The sequence below is a fragment of the Protopterus annectens genome, chromosome 3.part0 (genome assembly GCF_019279795.1).
Source record: "Protopterus annectens isolate FY-2018-M chromosome 3.part0, PAN1.0, whole genome shotgun sequence".
In the NCBI taxonomy this organism is placed as follows: Eukaryota; Metazoa; Chordata; order Ceratodontiformes; family Protopteridae; genus Protopterus; species Protopterus annectens.
In genome coordinates, this window is record NC_056731.1 from 619,476,036 (window position 1) to 619,499,979 (window position 23,944).

At 40.7% G+C, this 23,944-nt stretch overlaps 1 protein-coding gene across 3 annotated transcripts in view; it reads left to right on the forward strand.

The window, feature by feature from the left end:
* Positions 1-23,944, forward strand: part of BBS9 (Bardet-Biedl syndrome 9) — a 2,479,230-nt gene that overhangs the window by 247,798 nt on the left and 2,207,488 nt on the right. For all 3 annotated transcript variants that reach the window (XM_044065020.1, XM_044065022.1, XM_044065021.1), the window contains exon 2: positions 11,203-11,323. In XM_044065020.1, the coding sequence (XP_043920955.1) occupies positions 11,212-11,323 (112 nt within the window). In that variant the 5' untranslated portion in view covers positions 11,203-11,211. The remainder of the gene's footprint in view (positions 1-11,202; positions 11,324-23,944) is intronic.

Here is a 23,944-nt window from a genome sequence, read left to right on the forward strand (position 1 = left end):
TTACACTGGCTTGACCAGTCTTAAAAGAGGAAGATGATGGTTCCACTTGCCTGTCTTTTTTCAGTGAATATGATTGCAGTCATGAAAGTGCATTTCAATGTATAGCCATGGGAGGTCAGGTAGCATGTAGCCCGAGTCTCTCCAGTGCTATCAGACCAAGTAATACTTATTCAAAAATAAGCAAATAATGTCATATTATACATTTTTACTCTAACCAATAAACTGTGCACACCTTGCATAAACTAGAACATTCATAAACCACAAGATCATATTTTTTTTTTCTGTTTCAGCTTGGGTTTTGTAATATTTTAGTTAAACATGCTGTTTACAAGAAATGCAAAGTAGAAGAAAGAAAACTTACCACAGAGTCATGTGCTTTTAAACTCCATTTTAAATTAAATAAACTTTTTTTTTTCCATTTTAATGTTGTAGACTACATTTTAAGTAATATTTGTTAAAAATATACAACAATTGATTGCTTCTGTGTAAGTGGAGTATTGCACAACTCCAAGAGCCATGTGACCAGGGATGTGGACTTGGCAATCCCAAGCCAGTGATGATAGCTATCACAGGCATGTGTTTACAAGCACACAGATGTAGGGGAGGACATGGGATATCCTATAATGATGCAGATGTGCATGTCAGAAACTAGGATCAGGCTTAGTGCTAAGAAAGATACACTGATTTTGTTGGGATGCCAAGAAGGACGTTTACCATTGTCTTGGCTGCCTGTAAGACAGGCACTCAAGCCATCACCTCTGAGCACCTTGGGGAAGTTTGTTAGCCAGTAAGTATGGCTGCATCCTGCAACAAGAAGAAAAAAGCATTTCACAGTAACTAGGAAAAAAAAACATTTTGCTTCAACAAGGAGGGGAGCAACATGTTGGAGGTAAGAAGCCTTATATTAGTTTTGATACTGTACAAGAAGTCTCTTGCAGATCTGCAATTTTTGAGTTCCATTTTGAATGAGAATAAATTGGAGATGAGTATTTATTGATAATATGGCATATGTCCTGAATAATATGGCGTAATAAGCAGTGTAGTCAGGGTCATATTTATAAGCAGGACCGCTTATTTATTTTACAATGTTAACTAGGAATGTTCAACTGAGATCACCCATTTTCAGCAGAGTTCCAGGGAGAAGTGCTGTAGTACTACAAACATTTCCATAGGAGGCTTGATAACAGGTGCATATTTCATGCGTAAATATGCATGTTCCAAAATATAGATTCTAAGTATATCAGCAAAGACACCATCATGTGGGCAGACTTTCACAGCAGTCTTAGTGGTATACTTTTCAAATGCACTTTCCCATTTTATAAGTATCTAGATATAAATACATGAATTGTTGCATATTTCAAACATCAGAAAATTCAAAGTGAGTTAATAAGAATAGAATCAGATTAGGTATTGGTGAAGAGAATCTGTTTTATTATAAAGCTGACTAATTAACTATTGTGCAGAGAAGGTTTTAAGTTGAAATGAATAATCTGAAGTTGTCTTCATTTGCTTTTCAACTTGTGGGTACTCAGATACATGCCAGATCTGACTCCGCCACATATCCAGCATCTGATCCGAGCTCCAAGCTCCTCCTCTACCCACAATGCTCCTGTCTTCTTCCTCCCCAGATCTCGTTTGCCATGCTTCATGTAACCATCGTGATCCATTGCTCTGAGATTCAGTTAGGGTAAGTGATTTTATTTCTCTGTATTTTATTCCTTTTCCTTCTTAAAGTTCCCTTTTCTACCTCCCTTTCCTTGTGTGTTAACATCGGTTAAAAAAAAAAAAATCATTCTACCTTTCTATAGAGTGCGCACGTGCGTGTGTGTGTTTTGTTTGGGCCTCTCAGCTCTTGTTACCTTCCCTGACTGAGACCCCAAATCCTGGGTTCCATAAGTGCATGGAGTGTGGCCATAAGCTCTCCCCAGCAGATGGCCACACTCTGTGCGTCGAATGCCTAGGAGCTGCCCATTTGGAATCCTCCTGGTCCATCTGCGTGGGGTTCAATCCCCACGCATTGATGGACAAGGAGGAACAAGTTGATTATTAAAGGCCTTCTCTCCCCCCCTACCATCGGGGTCCAGGCCTCCTCAACCCAGCGTTCCACTTCCGTCTCTGCCCTGGCCTCTGGGACTCAACCTCCCGCCAAGAGCTTTGAGGATGGGGACAAGCCAGCTAAGTCCAAGGACAGGGCGAAGAAGCAGTACCCTGGTCACTCTTCCTCCACTGGTCCTCCAGCCGAGGTCCACTCAGCTCCAAGAATGGAGTCTTCCTGGCTGCATTCCCATCATTTTCCCCCAGAGTTGGAGTAGCTTAGGACCCGTTCACCGGCTCAGGCTTCACCTCACCACCCTTCTAGGCCAGTGTCGGTGGCATCCTCATCCAGATCCACCTGCAGCCTTTCTGAAGTGGAAGTGGGCAGGATGATGCAGAGATTTATCTGCACCCAGATACAAATGGGAGTCTTGCCTGCCCCCTCTTCCTCTGGAGTGGGGGCCATGCAGTCTGCATTCATACCAATTACTGCTTCTCCGATCTGACCTCTGGTTTTGGAGTCCTTAACGCCGGCCATTACCTTGAGTAGGGTAGCTGCAACGAGCTCAGATCTGTCCAGTTCTCAGAGGTGTAGCCTTGGCACTGGATCCCAGGGCATGGTATTGGCTCTGAGTTTTTTGGAGCAGAGCTTTCCTCTTGGAATCTCGGCACCTGGAGGTTCGACTGTGGCTCCCCCGTTGATTCAGAGGGTTGAAGACCCTTCTGTAGCCCCTTCTCAGGAGGTCCGTTCCCCTTTTGCTTTTGACATGGTGGAGAGGGTTCTCTCAACCCAATCGAGACCCTTGATGATCTCTTCTTCAGAGTCTGCCCTGGTCTCCTCTGTTTCTGGTGCGGATCTGGCCATCCTGCTACCTCAGGGACAGCCTGCCACCTCTTTGCCCCAGAAAGCTCCCACTTGGAAACAGTGAGATATTGACAAGTCCTCCCCAGAGTCCTCCACTGAGGAGGTGCCTCCCAAATGTACGTGTAACAGGAGGCACTTTGACTCCCCACCTTAGTCCCTCACAGAAGACACCAATTTAGAGCAAGGGGAAGGTTCCCCCTGGTCACCTCCCGAGGATGTCTTCTTTAGAGACATCGTGGAAATCCTCCGCCAGGCAGGAGGGTGCCCAGAAACCTAACTTGGTGTTCCTGGAGGCATTTGGTGCAGGACCCTCTACTTCCTGGGTGTCCCTTCCCGCAGATCTACTAGTGGTCCTAGTTACATCTCGGGCATGGAAGGAGCCGGATATGTTGGAGCCAATACCCAAAAGCCTGGATAAGATTTTAAGTGCCCTGTCAGATAGCAATGACTGGACCAAGGGATCCCCTCTTGATGCCATGGTGGTAGCAGTGGCCACTAAAAAGGAGCTTGGACAGGAGAGCTCTATGGTTCATTCACCGGACAGAGAGTCCAGGATGATGAACCATTTTGGGAAGCGGGTGTATGCTTCAATGATGTTTTTCGGTGCATGCACTGAATTACTTGGCACATGTGATTAGGCTTCTGTAAGATCTGGTCAAGGAGATCGCGGAGTCAACCCCTGGCTCCATGTCAGCAGAGGACAAGAAAGTTTTCTCCTCTCAAATGGCCACTCTCACATCTATTGCTAACACCTCTATGCGTCTCCTCTTCCATACTGTTGAGGGTGCCACTAGAGCTGCTGGAACAGTCGTTGCCATCAACTCCCATGCCTGGCTCCGGCTTTGTGCCTTCTTGGAGTCCTTTAAGGCATATTTTATTAATGCCCCATACGACGCTTCCACCCTTTTAGGAAAGTCCTATGCGACACTCTAGTCCAGCGTGAGAAAGATGGAAAGACTATGTTTGCCGTCGGGATCCACTTTTCGGCTCCTCAGCAAACCTTTTCAAGGAATTAGCAGGGGGCCAAGAAAATGTGGTTCCAGAAATCTCAAGAAGTACCCCCAGGACACTCATGACTCACCTTCCTCCAGACGCAGAGGGGGATTTGATAGATGCTGCCCCAGAGGCAGAGGGGGTCCATGGAAACAAAGGTCTCAGGAGTCTTTCTCAGTTAGACCTACACAGTAACCCTGAAGGGTTGCCCAGCTGCTTGGCTCTGGAGGCAGTCAGGAGATGCCTTTTGTTACACCCAACGGCCTGGGAGTCAATCACAGATGATCATTGGGTGTTGCAAATCATATCCAGAGGCTATTCAGTCCCTTTCAATCAATTACCTATTCCATCCAGACACCTCCCAGATGTTCCATGTATGCAAAGGGAGGAAGCAGCACTGGAAATTGCAAAGCTGCTAGAAAAGTGAGTCATCCAACTTGTCCCCCCAGACCAGATATGACATTTATTCCAGATTCTTTTTGATGCCAAAGAAATGGGGGACTTAAGAGCCGTTCTGTATCTCTCCATCTCAAACCTGTCAGTTGCCAGACAAAATTCTGGATGGTCACTCTTCAATCTATCCTACCCTTTCTGCAGGAGAGTGATTGGATGTGCTCAGTCGACCTTCAGGATGCGTACTACCACATCAAAATGGGCAGGTGCTCTCTGAGGTTTCTCAGCGTCTGGCTAGGAGCCAGTCATTATCAGTTCAGAGCGCTCCCCTTTGGTCACAGACCCCAGGGTGTTCACCAAAGTGATGGCAGTAGTAGCAGCTCACCTGAGAGTACAGGGATTTTAGGTCTTCCCCTACCTGGACAATTGCATTCTTGCTGCCCCTTCCAGGCATCAGCTCTGCCAAATGAGGGATTCCCTGCTTCACTTTGCCCACCACTTGGGCAAAACCATCAATCTCATACAAATCGTTACTGGATCTGGTTCAAGTGTTAGATTTCATTGGGGCTTGGTTGGACATGATTCAAACCAAGGTTTTTCTAACCTCAGAGAGAATCCAGTCTCTGAAGCTACATGTCTCAAGTGTTAGATTTCATTGGGGCTTGGTTGGACATGATTCAAACCAAGGTTTTTCTAACCTCAGAGAGAATCCAGTCTCTGAAGCTACATGTCCTCTGTATCCTTAAAGCTCAGTCGCTGACAGTGGAATTGGTATTACGGGCATTAGGGTCCATGGCAGCCATGATCACTGTCTTACCCATGGCCCGGTTTCACATGCGGGTACTTCAATGGTCCATGCTAAATCTTTTGTTCTCTCACTCTGTTCAAGTATTTTGGTTGTGCAGGGACTCTCTTCTGTGGTGGATTCTTTCCCTGGACCTTCTCCAGGGTTGCCCCTTTCTTCTGTTTTCCCCTTTGGCCACGGTGACCTTGGAGGCCTCCCTACTGGGGGGGTGGGCACTGCTTGAGAAGGGCAGTCCAAGGTTAATGGTCCCCCTACTAGGCTCTATTGCATATCAACATCCTGGAGATGAGGGTGGTGCTCCTAGCTTTGCAAGCTGTCCATGCCCATTTTCCCCTAGGAATGATTGCTAGCCAGACAGACAATATGTCAGTCAGTGGTCTGGTACATCAACAAGCAGGGGGAATAGAGTCTTATCCCCTGTATCACGAAGCCATGAGAGTGTGGGAGTGGACAATCTCCTCCGGCTGTTTTCTGGTGGCAACGCACATTCTGGGGAGGTCCAACATTCTAGCCAACAGGCTCAGCAGGTCTATCCTGATGCCTTACAAGTGGTCTCTGAATCCTTCGGTAGTGAAACAGATCTTTTTCAAGTGGGATCAGCCTTGCTACATTCTCTTCGCCTCCTTCCAACGAGAAGTGCAGTGAGTTTTTTGCTCTGAACCCCCCCCCCCCCCCACTGGCAGAAGCTCCCAGAGACGCTGTGGTTCATGCTTGGCCCTCCAGTCTTCTGTATGCTTATCCTCCTCTGCCCTTAATACCAAAATGTCTTCAGAAAGCTCACAGGCTGGGGAGCTTAGTCATCCTCATTGCCCCATTCTGGCCTTGCCAGGTATGGTTCCCCTCTTTGTGGTCTCATCAGATTTCATCTCTCATCCTTCAGGGATTCCCCATCCAGACCTGGTCAGTCTGAAGCTGGCCTTGGCTGCTCCAGTTCCCCTGATAATCAGGACTCCCGAGTTATCTTCACCGTTCAAAAGGATTTTAGTTGTGGCTCATAAGTCTTCTACCAGGAAGGTTTATTCTAGCAAGTGGAAACGTTTTTTTAATTTGGGCTTCTCAGTATGACATCGACCCTTTCACTGCTCCAGTTCCAGTGGTTTTGGAATTTCTAGGAAGTATTCTTCAGCAAGGTGCAGTTCTACGGTCAGGGTCCAACTGGCATTCATTTCCAACTTTCATGTGGGCAACAATATGGCTTCTCTAGCGTCTTCTAAGATTTGTAAAGCCTTTTTGAAGGGCACCTTTTTGCTTCGGCCACCGGTTAAGGACCCACCGCCTCCTTGGGATCTTATGCTAGTCTTGCAAGCTTTGGTCTCACCCTTCCCCTTCAGGCCTGCAGCCTCAGTGGACTTAAAATTCTTGTCCTGGAAAATGGCCTTCTTGATTGCTATTACATCTGCCAAAAGAGTATCGGAGCTTCAAGCATTATCAGTTAAGCCTTCTTATTTGGTATTTCATAAGGACAGGGTGTCCTTATGTACTACTCCATCCTTTCTTCCTAAGATAGCTTCATAATCCAATGTTAGTCAAGTGATTAATCTCCTGGTTTTCTTCCCAAATTTTCAGAATAAAGGAGAGTACAAACTGCACTTATTGGACGTGCATAGACAGGTACATTTTTACCTGCACAGGACTAAATCCTTTTATAAGCTTGACCAACTCTTTATTTCCTATTCTAAGCTCCTTTTAGGGAAACCCAGTGTCGAAGGTCACCATTGCCTGATGGATTTCGCAGTGTATCACCCTGGCATATTTGGCTAGAGGTTTATCCCTGCCAGGTCATGTGAAGGTGCATTCCACTAGCTGTATGACTACTTCATCTGCCTTTTGGTCCAGAGTGTCTTTAGATGACATTTGCTCTGTGGCTACTTGGGCTTCCTCACATACTTTCATCTCGCATTACAAGTTGGACATTCTATCCAGGAACAGCGCATCCCTTGGCTCTGCCGTGCTCCGGAATATCCTTCCATGAGGGCCTCTCAGGTGTTTAGTAGCTGGGGACTCTGCCCCACAGGTTAAAGAGCAAATGAAGACAACAACTTCAGATAAAGGAGTTATGTACCCACCATAATGTTCCATCTGAGATGTTGCTCTTCATTTGTCTTCGACCATCTCCCTCCTTCCCCTCTGCCTTGCATAGGCTGTGTGGTGGTCTAGTCAGAAATACCCTTGTTCTCCTCTTCTTGTTTATGGAGACCCTTGTCATGGGACAAGGTTTTTTGGGTCAGGTTGGAATGCTAAGGTAGGGAGCAAACTCATTCTAAAGGGAGGAAGGAGACGGGCATTATGAGTAGGGGAGGAGCTTGGAGCTTGAATCAAATGCTGGATATGCGTCTGAGTCGGATCTGTGCCGGATCAGAGTACCCACATGATGAAGACAAATGAGCAACAACTCAGATGGAACATTATGGTGAGTACATAACTTCTTTTTCTCTTAGTTGCCTGAAAGTCTTAACACCCAGCGAATGTTTTTCCTATACAAAGTTAAACTAGTGGTGTGCTGACTTTGTAAAGGATAATAGAAAAAAAGAGTACATAATAATTGTTGAATAATAAGTAAAACTATGATAACTGTAATACATTAGAACATATAGGATGAGGTTGTTCATTTATATCAGGTAAGGTGAGTGTAATGAAATGTATACTTAGGTAACTCACATAAGTAATACTACCATTTGTTTAGAATATGTTGATGTCTGTCCACTCAATCTTTGGTAGAAGACTATAGACTACTGTAATTTTGTAGATGTTATACTGTATTTATTTGTTTGTATCTTTTATCATAGATGATCAGAGCGATCAGAGCTTTAAAGAATCTAAAACAGGAAGCGTGAAAGTATTAGTACTAGTGACATATCCTTACTGTATCTGCTGAGGCTATTCGACACTGCATTTGTATAACTAAAATATTACTTAATAGCGGGGTATGTCAACTAAATTAAAAATAATGTATTTAACATAGTTAATTTATTATAAGAAGGCACTGGATGTTAGGTACTGCATCTTCATAATGTTAGTGTACTGGACTTCATTACAGTACTTAAAAAAAACTAGGGCTGCATTTAGAGGAGAATGATTTCAAAAGCTGGTATAAAATGGGGTAACTGTAGGTCAGTATATCTCATAGAAAGGTGAAGTAATATGTTTCCCTTGGTTAGTATTTTTTAGGGGTTAGGCAGGGATAATGAGATATTGGGGTAGTGGGAATAGGAAGTAGGTTTAATCATAGGGTCAACTCCTGTGCCTAGTGTAGAAACCTGTCGATTCAAAGTTATGTGGAAGTCAATGAGTGAAGAAGAATTGGGGTTTTTATTTACAGGTCTGCAATATTACTCATTTCAGGCTGAGATTTATCAAATACAGGGTGCTTGAAGTGTAGTGATTATGATCTGCAGCCTAATGAAAAGGTAGGAGCATCTTTGTTTGGCTAAAGGTCATATTCCTAACTCTGCATTCCATTAGCCAAATATTTACACATTAGGAAGGACAAAACTCTTGTTAAGGGTATCCAGGTACAGATTTAAAGAAGTAGGGCTGCTGTTTAACTGTAAAGCCTGAGTTTTTTTTTTTTTTAAAGGGATTTCCCATCTTTAAAGTGAGCTGTTACTTGTATACTATGAAGAAAAATAGTCTCACAGCAGGTTGTTCTAACACCCACCCTAAGACATCCTTGAGCTGATGTTCCTTGCTGCCTTAAATACAAGGACCACTTTCCAGCTCTTTACACAGTGCAGTGTCAAATTATATGTTTATATCTCACAAACTGAAACACAAGGTTTGCTAGTATTGTGGATGTTTGCCTCATGGCTAGAAGCAGTACTGGTAGCCCAGAAGAGGGATTGGGTCGATTATTTGGAAGAGATTTGGGTGTAGCATGTGTTCAAATTTGAGTGGTACAGTTAATGCTATACTGCAACCAACAGCCCAGTGCAACACTGCTGAGGTGTGATTCTTTAAAAGGATTATTATGCAACTTGCCATCATACACACTGCAAATAGTTGAGTCCAGAGCAGTGTACCAGGTGTAGCCCATTTGGAGGCAAAGACAAATTGCAGAGTATTTAGGTTAGCAAAGATGGAGGCACACTATCTGTTTAGATTTTATGTAGGCTACTGAAGGAGGAGCTTATCCCTGTCTCATCAGATGTAGGGGCATAGGCTGACTACTTTTCTTCCTTCCGAAGGAGAATGTTGCTTGTTAAATTGTGGAATGAGGTAGGTGAAAGAATTCCATTTACTGACAGACTGGGTGTGAGAATTTAGAGGCAGTGGGCTTGAGTTTGTAATTATAGTTAGTCTGGTTGGCGTTGGATTTCATTAAATTGGAGCTGCTGTAGGTAGGGGTTTCCCCTTCAATACCTGGCTGGACGGGAGTAGTACATCATAGTCTCTAGTTGCTACCAGACTGGGTGTAAGAATGAGAGTAATTCAGTCACCACCTAGTTTGATATATTAGATTGAGAATCTAATTGTTGGCAAGATGGGAAGGCTTATGGTTTCCAGTCAGTGCAGGAGTTATACTGGCAGTGGAGGAGGCTCTGATTTTAGACTGGAGAAGGGTTTATAGTGCCATCAGCAGATTCTTGGTCTTGCATACTTTTTCTTTAGCTGCACACTCACACACACACGCAAACACACACATGAATGTACATGCAGGTGTGTGTGCGTGTATATGTATATATATGTGTGTGTGTGTGTGTGTGTGTGTGTGTGTGTGTATATATATATATATATATATATATATATATATATATATATATATACACTGTGTGTGTGTGTGTGTGTGTGTGTGTGTGTGTGTGTGTATATATATATATATATATATATATATATATATATATATGTATATGGATTCACTTCAGAAGCTCGAAATATTGAAATCTCGAATTTCAGTATCTCTAGCCCAAGAAGCCGAATTCACATAATAGCGAAAGTTTAGAAGCATGAAATTCAAAACCTCGAATATCGGAGGTTTTGAATTTCGCGCTTCTAAAGTTCTGCTATGGTCATGTATTCAGGTAAGTGTGTGTTAAGGGGTTTGGGTAGGGGCTGTGGTGTTTGTCAGTGTGTTTTGTTGCTGTGATGTGTGTGTGCGAAGAGAAATTGGATTGTGTGGTGGTGTTTTCTGCGTGTTTGTATGTAGTATGACCTTGGAGTGAGAATATTTAAGTAGGGGTGGTGTGGGGGGTGCAGTCCCCCACATGGGAGGTGCAGGGGGGTTGCCCCCCTGCTTTCATGTAGCAGATTGATTGTGTGGTGGATGGTGTCTGTGTGTATGTAGTAAAACCGCAAAATTCAAAACCTCTGGTATTCGAGGTTTTGAATTTCGTGGTTTTTAGTTTTCGTTGTTTTGTGGATTCAACTTCTTGGACTCGAGATACTGAAATTCAAGATTTCAGTATTTCGAGCTTCTGAAGTGAATCCATATATAGATTAGGTTCATAGATTAGTATTAGGCTAACTGCCCTTGTGTGCCATTTCACGTCTAGCCAATTACTCCATGTGAGAATCAAACTTTGCACTTTGTATCTGTAAGGTAAACACCTTAACCATTATGCCATCCTCCCACCCTGGGAAGATATATATATATATATATATATATATATATATATATATATATATATATATATATATATATATATATATATATATATATATATACACACACATACATACACACACACACACACACACACACACACACACACACACACACACACACACACACACACACACACACATATACATATATATATCAAGAGGGGAAAAAATGCAGACACACACACTAACACACAAAATCAGTACTTCGCATATCTTTAGTGCAATGGCAACAGTCTGTTAAGTCAGAGGAATGGTACCTTTCTGAACCAGGATTCTCCATCTTGGCTCTTATACTCGGTCCCTAGGGTTTGAACCCCTTTCATTGTGTGCTGTCGCTGAAGGAATTTATTATTTCAGTGTACATTTTAAAAGAAGTATGCACTCGTTAGATGAAATTTATTACTGGCAATTGCAATCCGTAAACATAAGGTAGAATTGGGCCGCATAGTGAATGAATCTTTTCTACATTCTTTTTTTTTCTAATATGTTGCTTATGTGTTTAATTTTGCAGTGAAGGAGGATGTCTCTTTTTAAAGCTCGTGAATGGTGGTCGACCAGCGTAGGAGAAGAGGAAGAGTTTGACCAAGGCTGTTTATGTGTTGCAGATGTTGATAATAGTGGTAGTGGATATGGTAAGCTGCATGATTTAAAATATAATGCTTACTTTTTAGAAGATTAACTGATGTTACTCTTGAAGGTTCACAGATGTTAATTTCATATTTGTACCCTGAAAGTTGTAAGCTTCAAACGCAGAATTTCTGAATGCCACAGTAAAGCTCCATTTCCAGAGTATTGATTTTTTTTCCCTATAATTTTTTAGATGTTCTTCAGAGCACCTATTTTGTGATGTGACCATATTTGGCCCTCATAACTTGAAATAATGCTCATAATAAGGTGAGGTAAAGTGCCCATGTTTTTCTTTGCCTCCCTCATGATACAGGGATTAGATTATGTTAGTTGATATTTATAAACATTTGTTGGAACTGTTCTGCACATCTGCATTCATACTCATAACAGTGAAGCAGAATGTGCTGTGGGGCAACCTTTGCATCTGTTTTTTTTTAACACCTTTATTGAATTATCCCCTATGATATAGACAAATTTACATTTATACAAAAGTAATCAGACTGTATTAACAAATTAACATTAACAAACATTATACTTCACATATATTCCTATATATCCTAGTCACTCCTCCTACTGCACGATCCTACTCAGCAGTGCAGATCTCTTGTTACTCATCAGAACAGTGCAGAGTTAGCTGAGAGACAGGAGCTTATGGTAGCCCACCTAGTATAGTAGACCCTGTGCTACTTAGAAATGCAACCATGTAGTAGTCATTGGTGTGAGCTGCAATGTGTAGAGCTGGTAAATAGCATTGTTGTGTTTGATAGTGAGTTGTGCAGCAGAGTTTAATTTAGTGGGGGCCAGACATATAGCTACAAGTATCAGCAGCAAACTGGTGTAGAAAAAGGATATACAGGACAGTAGGAAGGTGGGGTGAATGCAAGAATCAAGAAATACAAAAGTAGAGAGCATAGGCTAGTGCAAGGCAGAAAGGGCAGAATACTATTTTTTTATTAAGGGCAGAGCTCTCTTTACTTGCATGAAAAAAGAAGGGATGAGGTATATGGTGAAAAAAGGAAGGAAACTGGGTATGGGGAAAGTGGCTAGGAGAATTTGTGGGTCCAGACAAGCAGACATAAAACACTGCAGACAAGAAGGAGCAGTTGTAAACACCTTAGTCTTGGGTAACAATAGATGGGCACATACATACATGGTGGGCATAGGGTGATGGCGAGGTCTGTATGTACAAGGTATATGTGTGTGTGTGTAATGTGTATATATATATATATATATATATATATATATATATATATATATATATATATATATATATATATATATATTCGCCTTAGGTGCACAATGTTGATGTGAAGCTGTTCCACTCAATCAGGTAAAGGAGCCCTAGTGGGTGCCTGTGTTATCTGGGTTCACTGACATGCATATTGTAGTGTACTTAAATAAAATACAGTGTCATAAAAAGTTACAGACTGCAGCTCTGAGAGGCAATGATAACAACTGACACAGACATACCCCTTAAGCTACCTCTGTTGAGAGTATAGCCACTTGACTGAAAGGTATGTAGTTGGCATAAAAATGTGTTTACTTTTAGTACATCTCAGCATGCTGTTGTTCAACCTGTTTTTTTCAATGGTATAGAGGTCAGGATGGCATCATCTAAGGACATCATAATGGTGCCTGCACTTCTGTGCAGACTGAGGGATACCTCTAGTCCTTGTTAATGCTTGGCTTAGGGTGTACCAGCCATCCACTTTTGTTTTTTAAAGGGACTAACACAGCAGGAAATAAAGGAAGATCTTTGCATCTTTTATACATGACATGGGAACTTTTGTCTCCGATTCAGCCATGGCTGCGTGACAAGGATCCATGAATAGTGCTCAGTGCATAACCACAACGAGACTGTGGACAAAGGCAAGTATCACTGCTTGTATTTGTGAGTCATGTTCAATAAGTGTCATGGGATCTTTTATATCCACCTGAGCTACCCCCATCTCAAGCAGATGGGCCTTGGCCTAAAGTCTTGTCTGAAGGATGGCACACTCTGGAGTGCAACGTTAGTACTGGAAAATGAATACAACTATCTGGAGTGGGAATAGAACCCACAGACGTCTGATTTTCTTGCACCAAAAGTAAGTATGCTACTTGCTGAACTAATGAGACTGGAACTCTGATTTGAAGGTAGTGAAGAATGCTTTTCACTTAATATAAAGTATGAGTTTGTTCCACAAGTGGAAAATTTTCTTCGAGAGAGCTGTGATACTGAGAAATCCAATCTGTGCTACTATATAGATTTGATATTGTGTTTCTGTTACCAGCAGTTTTGTGGATATGTAGTAGGTTGAGCAGGATTGGGTCTTTTGTAGCTTTGTAGGCCAAGCATAGATTGCCATGTAGGAGAAGATTGCCAGGGCTTTTAAATTCTCTGGATAACTTAGGAAACTTATACCCAAGATTTTTTTTTTTAAGAGAAACCAGTTTTTTTATTTTCAAGGTGGATAAGATGTTTGGACAAGTACTTATTGAAGAGGGCATTGCATTCTAGCATGGGCCTGATAATGAAGGAGTTGAGGGGAATGCTGACGACTTTTGACTAAGAGGGATGTTGTTAGGTTTCAGTTAAGTGAGATAGGCTTTCTTAATGACAGTGGGTATGTAGTGGTCAGAGGACAGTTCATTATCCATGAAGGTGCATTCTTAATGACAGTGGGTATGTAGTGGTCAGAGGACAGTTCATTATCCATGAAGGTGCATAGGTCCCTAATGACAGTGCCTCTTTTAACGGGTTGTCATTCATCTGTTATGTGTGTAAGAGTACCAGTGATGATGTGAGGTATTGCCAGCTATGCCAAGAGAAGTAAGGTAGTAGATGTCTAGCATATATGCCAGCACAGCTAGTTGGAATTTCATAAAGAATTATATGTCATTTGTATATCAAACTGATTTGTACAGATGCTTGTGTTGAAAAATGTATTTGTAAAGCTGCTTGTGCTAAAACTGTACAAACAGCATGGCCTGCTGGACAGAAAAAGAAATATACATGTATTATTGTAACTGTTTAAATGTATGTGTTTCAACAGAGTGTACTTGAAGAGAAGAGGTTAGTCTCAGTCCACCTAATTTTGAAAATAGCTTGAAATTAAATTACCTGGTTTAGGCCATAAATAATTGTATCTTACAGTTCTCAGTGCAGCCGGTGACAAAAAGTCTGTACTAGGAAGCTTTCTGCATTATCTTTGGGGTGAACTAATTGCTAATCTGAAAGTAATCTGAATTTTATCTGAAATCTGAAATTTAATCTGAAATCTAATTATCAGACATTATCCCTGTAAGTGGTCTGGTCTTTGGTGCCAGATTGACCCAACCCTCCCCTCCCTCCTTTGTTACTTTGACTTGTAGACCAGGTTAGTACTGTCAGGGAAACATTTGCCCATATAGTTTTTGTACATAGTGAGTGTAAGGTAAGACAGTTTGCCCAGTATAGATTTCTTTTTATAGTCACCTTAGGCCTGCTATAAATTCCTGCTGCCACTGAAAGTTAGGTCAAGTGCATTGCCATTTGCTTCCATGACCACCTTTGCCCTTCATGGGCACCCTAGTAGCATACAGAGCACCATGGTAAACCCAATGACATAAGTTCTGCACTCAGAGGTATAATTGCTAGAGAGAAATGTCTGAGGCTGAAAAAAGGGCTGTTGCCATACATGTCACAAGTGGGATTTATGATTATATCAACAGACATGGTCAAGAGTCCTAGACCAGAGACACAATGTGACTATCTATTTCACCTTCTTGGTGGTGAGATTCCCTCAACACAGAGTGGAAATACAGTCAGAAATATTGACAGCATGACAGTGGAGGGTGAACACCAATCATCCACAGAGGGTGAGACACTTCCTGTGAGTGATAACATTATACATGCTTACCCTGTGTTACTATTAGCCAGGAACACAGAGGTAGACTAAAATGTCACAGCTGCCATTTGGTCCCTGGAAAATGCAGGCAGCAGTGGGGATAAAACAACAGATGTGCAGGTATGTCATCAATGCACAATCTACTGTCTGCACTGGAACTGGGAAGTTTTGCACACTTATGAGAATGCTATCTTTCATTTTAATATACTCAGTGTGGTCATGGAATACAGACATTGGGAAATGATCAGTGAACTGATGCTTCTTATGGCACGCACTAATGCAGTTGACATTTCTGGGCAGGATTGCCAGTACCATTGTGGGTGGCAAAACTGCTAAAGCTGTCTGTGGCTTAGGCCCTTTGCAGATTGCATATATTGAAAGCTTGCGAGCAAGGTGCTGAATCCCTGCCATCCCTTGTTATAGACATGCACAAGGATCTTTATTCAGGTCAAGCTCACACAATGGCACCCTGTTCCTTTCACAGGAGGTCATGAGCCTTGACAGCTCTTAAAGCTGTATCTGGGTCTATGTCATGCAGTAGTAACCCAACCTTTTTACTGAAGTCATGAACCCGGCACCCTTTACTAGCAAACTGCATCCAGGTCATGTTATGACACCCATCCCTTTTAGAGAAAGTCACAATTCCTATCACCCTTGATGTTCCCTATGATGTTTCCCCACATCCATGCATGTCCTTTGCCCCACTGGGCTTGTGTTGACAGTCTTGTGTTATTGTGTTCCCTGTTGTCTGTGCAAATGATGATGACTGAGACCCACAACACTCTCCCTCATGTTTTTTTTTTTTTTTTTTTTTTGAGGTGATGTCTGATGTGCAGTGTACGCAGTGTATGCAGACCATACACTGAGTAGTATAGGCTGATAGTACAACTGCATGCATCATGCTTTTTTGTGGCTCTTAGCTATTGACCAGTCATTGTCATTTCACCAGTGGCATCATGTGCCTCACCTGTTGCTGCCTGGGGGTGGAGTGAGTGAGGGATAGGTGCTTCCTGCACTTACCGAATCCTGTTCCACCTCAGTCTCCTCTTGATGTTACTAGATGGGGGACACAGACTTGCAAAATGGACTGAAAGTTCAGGCTTTACCATGTCTACTGTGTTGATTCTCACCAGGAAGCTAGCCCATAATGCAGCTGATTGTGTAATAATGTCAGTAGGCATCGGAGTCATTGTGTTGTCATGCCTGCCTCGCCCGTCAGCTTTTAGGATAACTTCAAGCATCCTACATAAACAACTCTTTTAATGTAAAACAAAAACTAAACTTGCAACCAAAAACAAAAACAAAGATAGGCAGCAAGCTGTAGAATTCCAACCTGTTTATTGTTAGCGCTTTCGTTCAGGAAATACATGAACTTCTTCAGACAAAGAAACCCCAAGAGTCCTCATTTGCAATAAAACTGTCAATTAAGATGAGATAATTAATTATAAAACCAATTAACATAACTTGAGAAATTTAAAGAGCCAGTGTTATACAAGGTTAAATGGATATGTAAATAAATATAAATGCTTTTTTAAAAAATCAGCAACAATTTTAAAATCACAACATGTCAGTCTTATTACTTAAGTATAAATTAATAAAATGTATAAAATGAAGCATGTACCTGTTTTGTATATATATTTTATAGAATATTTGTATATATTGAATAAAATAGTGTTGTGTTGTATAAATTACATAAATACATAAATAATTAATTCATTAATAAAAAAGAAAAGTTTAAAAAGTTATTAATTAAGTAATTAAAAACTGAAGTGAATGTTGTTATATTGTTGACTTGTAAAAATACACACTTCATACTAAAACAAATGAACATAATCATTTCTTTAAACCTGTTGTTAAAAAATATATAACATTGTGTTTGCTAAATGAAAGATTTCTTAAAACACATTGATATGTAAACAGAACAAAACATATAGTTGTGCATATTTTAAACATTTGTTTTGTTGAACCCATGAAAAACCCTAAATGTATTTATTAATTGTATAAACCTCCAATACCTTGCCTTTTATTTATTTATACATTCGAGGCTTTTTCTACTAAAATGGCCTTGATGTTTGTATATATTTGCTCTCAACCTCAACTGCCACCTAATCTCTTATATTCCAAAATCCCAAACTTGAAATCACTAAACCCTACACAGTCCGTAGAATGTTTAAATAAGGCACTGGTCTCTTTTCTCTTACTGATATTATACGTGTGTTCGTAAATCCTTTCTCTGAGGGACCTGGTCTCTTCCCCACATAGAAACAGGCATTTGGAGAAACATTGCTAAATACACCAGCATTAAACCATTTATTGATATAACTACATTGCCGACAATTACCACCTGTTTAATATTTTCCATTTCAAAAATCTTTTTTTAAGATTTGGCTGTGTATATATAAATCAAAGTTTTTTCTCCAAACTGTCTGGTGTATCTCCTTGTTGGTTTAAAAATGGACCAAATAATGTTTATGAAATGGTCAGAGAATCCATTGTATTCCACTATACATATTTGATTTGAAAGCAGCACTCTCCTTACTCAATGTTATCCAAATAATTTATACCCTTGTTTTTCAATTTTAGTTTGATTAATGTATGTCATTGTAATTTGTTTATAGTACTCTCCTTGAAATGTAATAAGGACCAGCCATGAGAATTCATCATCTATTATACCTAATTCATCCCTTAAAAAACTCCAAGTCTTAATGTGTACGTAAATGTCTTTTGTCTTTTGTCTTGGAACACCAATGAACACAGACAAAGGCTGAAGGCTGAGTTTTAGCAGAAACAATAAACAAGGAAGAATTGGTTTTAAAAAATGTTCTTATGTCTTATGTATCTTTACATTTTTTGGTATATAGGGATAGGTTTGTTTTTAAAAAAATGTATGTGTCCCTTCTAATTCTGTTTTCAATTAAATATTCTTCCACCAACTGTCTATTCTTTCTATTATATTATATGTTTATTTCACATGGATACAGTGGTGTGTGTGGCGTTTTCCAATAATATATCTGTTAAAACATTATTATATGCTTCCTGGTTGAAAATGACCATACCCCCACCCTTATCTGGTTGCATGAATCTTAGGTTTCTCTCCTTTCTTATTACTTAATTTTCTTGTGTATATAAATTAATCTAAATACTGTTAAATGCTAGATAACAACTTGAACAACTCAAACAAATGGAAATATAAAATTTGTATAAATATATACTGATAGATATGTATAAATAAATATTTATAAATTCATTCAAGTATTAGAAAAGTTGTTATACAACAGAATTTCACCTTTGTAGGGCTTTTAATTTCAAAATACATTTTATCGAGCAGTATTCATTAAGCCCTGGTGGAACATGTGCATATGTTTTAATTTGCCAAACAAGTTCCTGTTCTTCAAGCTTTAATTCCCAGGGCCCACCTCTAATGTTCCTAACTATTTGTTGTAATATTGTAAACTGGAATTTATGTGTGGGGTATTCTAGAATGTGTCTAGCCAAAGCACTTGTGGTATTAACCCTACTAATTTGGTATTGGTGTTCATAAATTATCTGCTTAAACACTCTTTTAAGTTTTACCAATGTAGTAGCTTTGGCCACATTGGCATAAAGCAGCATATACTACTCCACAGTTAAATTTTCCATTGATGGTATAGATTTTATTACGTATGCAAACTTTATTAGTTACCATAATGTGCTGGCACTGCTGACATCTCCCACATTTTCTCATCCCCCGGTTGTTGGGGCATTTTTGATTGTTCCTTTCCAACAAATCTTTAAAATGTAGGCCTCTTCTATAGGTATTATGTGATCTATCTCCCAATTTCATATTAATAGCACTGTCCTCTGATATTATAGCCCAATTTTTAATCATAATATTCTTAATGGCATGTGCATCAATAGAGAAAGTAGTAAGAAAGCTTATTCTGCCATCATAATTCCTAATACTATTCTCCCCCTGCTCATCAGGGGGAGTATCACTTATTGTTTCTCCATAAACCCTGCATTGAATAGGTTTAAAATGGCCAGAAGTCCTTTTAGTAGCCACTTCATCAAACAATTGTTGAAGAAGCTGTTCTGGGTAGCCCCTTTCACGAAACATGACTTTCAATGTATTACATTCAAACAGAAAGCCAGTCTCTAATGAGACCATTCTGGCTAGCCTAACCAGTTGGCTCTTAATTACTGCCCTTTTCTGGTGGAATGGGTGGCTACTACTTAAGTGTAGAAAAGTGTTTGAGTAAGTAGGCTTCCTGAAAATACTAGCCTTAAATCTATTATTGGGTCTTTCGTTAGATAGTGACACATCCAGAAAATTAATGGAGTCTGTGTTAAACTCAAAAGTGAAATCTATGAAGTCTGTGAATTTGGAGATTTCATTAATAAAAGTTGTTACTAAATCTATACTTCCTTTCTACATAAAAAACATGTCGTGCTGATATTTAGTGTACCATTTTACATTTTCCTTATGCTTTTTGACAAAGAATATTTTTTGCAAAAAACTGGGGTAGCCATGGGCTCTCCATGCGGATGCAGTTTTGCAAATTCAGTCATGGCATTTTGAGAAAGACATTTCCTATTTCAGAACTCCACTTTCAAGGAAAAGTTTTATTTTAACTAAGGACTCTTGGGGTTTCTTTGACTAAAAAAGTTCATGTAACTCTTTTAATGTCTCTGATTTTTTTGGGCCACAAGTGAAATCTAAGTTGGAGGATGGTGAGAAAGAAGAAAAGACTCTTACTGCTGTTGGTGCCAAATTTAAAGTTTCTTATTTCCTCTTCTGTAGGGCACAGAATGGCCTTCAACAGAAGTAGTTTTGATGTGGTCAACAGCCACAGAATCAACAACCTGAGAGGAACCAGCACCCGATGCAGCAGTAGTTATTTATGAGGCGGATGCTAACCCACTGGCAGAGGTTCCAGGAATAGTCAGGCATTCTGCATCCCCCAGTCATTGGGTCAGCAGTAACCTTACTGAGCCCTTATCTGACTTCCCTGTTCTGGAGGCAATTGGAGGAGGTGTCTGTCTCACCAGCAGTCAGCATGGGGAACCAGCAAAACAGACTGGTGGATCTTGGACATACTGTCCAGAGACTGCATCATTCCCATATACTTCAGAGTTAGGGTAGGGGGCATTGTCTAGGGAAGACTGACCAAGGTGTCTAGTCACAATCAGAAGCCAGTCTACAGATAAATATCTTAGAGATGAGATCAGTTTTCTAACACTGTAGACTGTCCAGGACCATCTTCCTAATGGAGGGATTACCATTCACTGTGATAATATGGTAGCAATGTAGAGCATCAACAAGCAGGGGAACACCTTTGTACCTCTTTGAGTGGCAGTGGGTGTTTGGGAATTGGCCATGTTCTTGGATCAATTTCTGGAAGCAGCTCACATACCTGGTGAAGACAGATCACTAGCGGATTGGCTCATCATGTGTTTTTTGATGCCCCATGAGTGGTCTCGCATCTGGGTGGTGGTGAATGTTCTTTTCCACTGATGGATGAAGCCTTGTTGCAGCTTGTTTGCCACCCTGACCATAATCAAGTGCAGTTCCGTCTTTTCACTGATTTCGCCTCCAGAACAAGTAATCCAGGATGCCATAGTCCATGAATGGCTTTCAGGGTTTCTGGATGTATTTTACAACCCTTCCCCTGTATTCCCACTTTTCTGCAGAAGGGCATGTGAGCACAGTCAGAGTTATTCTCAGTGCCTCATTTTGGTTCCTTCAACTGTGACCTCATCTCTTGGAGAAGCCTGTTAGGTAGAGAACCTTCTCACTCACCCATCCCGCAAGCTTCATCCAGATCTTCACTCCATACTACCAATGATGACTGGGGATGCAACTTATCCTGAAAGAATGGTTATATCCTTTTGCCTGCTCAGAAGCCCAACACATGAAAAACTTATAAAGATGAAAGCGAACATTTTATGGGCATTTGAGAGAAATATTGACCACTTTTCCACAGTGATTCCAGCAATATGGGACTACTTCACCTTGATCTTTGATTCATGATTAAGTTTTTGTTTAAGTTGATTTAACAATTGTCTGACTTCCGCTTGGGATTGCCAGAATTCTTCTCTAGCCACTTTCACACTTTGCAATGCTTTTCTTAGGGGAGCTTTTCAACTTAGACTGCCTTCTCCACCACAGGATCTCAAGTTTGTCTTGAAGCAATTACAGTAAACTAATCTTAAAAGGGTACCTTCTGTGACCTACTTTACAGAGGCACAGTAGGCTAATCTAATAGGGAGGCGGATGCCAAATACACTCTGGCTAGGCTTATAAATGCCCCAGGGCAGATAGCCTAGTATCTACCTATGAACCTAATTAACCAAAGTTTAATTTGAGCCAATAGTGAGAGTAGACCTGGAGATCATTTCCTGAAGACTCTTTTCTTAGTATGTTCGCCAGACATATTTCTGAACTTCAGGCCTTGAGTGACAATTTTCCTTTTGTAGTGTTTTACAAAAGGCAAACTGATACTGTGCACTAGCCCCTCCTTTATATCGAAGGTGGCTACTATGTCAAAAGTTAAGTAGGCTGTTAATCCTCCTACCTTTTTCACCAACTACTTGAACAAGGTGGAGCTCGTCCTTTATTGACTTGATATGCATACATAGCTACACATCTAATTCCATCATACAAAAAAGATCAGAAAGGACTCACAGCTGTTTATCTCCTTAACTACTAACAGCTTAGACACTAAAGTTTCAAAGCTGACATTGACAGAAGGGTCATATAATTGCTTTGTTTGTGTATGCAAACCAAGCCAAGTCTCTTCTGAGTGAACCCAAAGCACATTCTACCAGAAAAGTGGCCACCTCTGAGGCATTCTTTCACAATGCCCCAGTAGATGATGTATATGCAGTGGCTTTTCTGGGTACCTTTGGCAAGCACTATAAGCTGAACTGAATCTCCATGTCTCATTTATATTTTGTGACTGATGTCATAAGAGGTATCCTTTTTAGGACCACCTCATGGTAAATTTAGCTGCATTTATCCTTCATGTAAATACCACAGTCAAGTGATATATTATTAAGAGGGACATATGAAGAGAGGCAGTGGATATTTCAGGAAGTGGATCACAAGATCAGTTTGCAGACATTCCTACATATCAAGATATCAAAATATACTGGTAGACTCTGACCAGATAGTTACCTATGTTGTGACTGACAAATGGTTAGGTCAGATGATGTTTAATTGCTTCTGTGTTTCCACAGTGATTCATAATATTTGGGTAGTAACCATTCCAAAGCAGGTTGGAACGCCTGTTTTACCCCCCCCCCCAAAATCTGGAGCCAGTGTGGATGTAGGTATGGTCTGTGTCAACAGAATGCTTTCTGACTGCCATCCACATTCCACACTACAGATTGACCTGAATTCTACAGGAAACTCTTCCATAGCTTAGAGGAAGCTTTCCTGTGACATATTCGTATTCCTGACCAATACAAAGTGCAGCAACTTCTTTTCTTTCCTTACCCCTTTGGGAAGGAACGTATTAATGATAGTGTTGTCCAGAAATATCCCTAGAACTCTATATATGTTTTGCTAATTACCCCTTATTTATGCTGAAGTTATTACAGAAAGGCAAGCAGAGCAAGTCCAAAGTTATTCTCATAGATCTATTTTTGACTTGGACAAGTCTAGTTACTTATTCTTAGATTTCATTCTGGAGAAGCTTCTATATCTCAGACCTTTAGGAACCATCCTCATTCACTTGCCTGGTTCTTCACTCTCTCTGTTTCACCACATTGTTACTCCATGTCCAGTAATGGCCAGGTACTCTTTCTACCCTGCTAGGGTAATCCAGATATTTACCTTTGCCCAAAGGCCCAATTATATATATATATATATATATATATATATATATGGGTCTACTGCTTTTGGTCGAATTACCTTTGGTTTCAGGCAGCCCACTTCACTGAAAGCTCATCTGGTAGAATTCCATTTGGTCAAAAATGGAATATAGCCCCTGCCCCACTGCAGTATGACCCTGGAGTGAGAATATAGTCCATGTTCTTGGATCAATTTCCAGAGCAGCAGTCTCAGACTGCCTTCTCCACCACAGGATCAAGTTTGTCTTGGAAGCAATTACAGTAAACTAATCTTAAAGGGTACCTTCTGTGACCTACTTTACAGGCACAGTGAGCTAATCTAATAGGGAGGCGGATGCCAAATACACTCTGGCTAGGCTTATAAATGCCCCAGGGCAGATAGCCTAGTATCTACCTATGAACCTAATTAACCAAAAGTTTAATTTGAGCCAATAGTGAGAGTAGACCTGGAGATCATTTCCTGAAGACTCTTTTCTTAGTATGTTCGCAGACATATTTCTGAACTTCAGGCCTTGGTGACAATTTTCCTTTTGTAGTGTTTTACAAAAACAAACTGATATAATGCACTAGCCCTCCCTTTATATGTCGAAGGTGGCTACTATGTCAAAGTTAAGTAGGCTGTTAATCCTCCTACCTTTTTCACCAACTACTTGAACAAGGTGGGCTAGTCCTTTATTGACTTGATATGCATACATAGCTACACATCTAATTCATCATGCAAAAAAGATCAGAAAGGACTCACAGCTGTTTATCTCCTTAACTACTAACAGCTTAGACACTAAAGTTTCAAAGCTGACATTGACAGAAGGGTCATATAATTGCTTTGTTTGTGTATGCAAACCAAGCCAAGTCTCTTCTAGACCCAAAGCACATTCTACCAGAAAAGTGGCCTCTCCTGAGGCATTCTTTCACAATGCCCCAGTA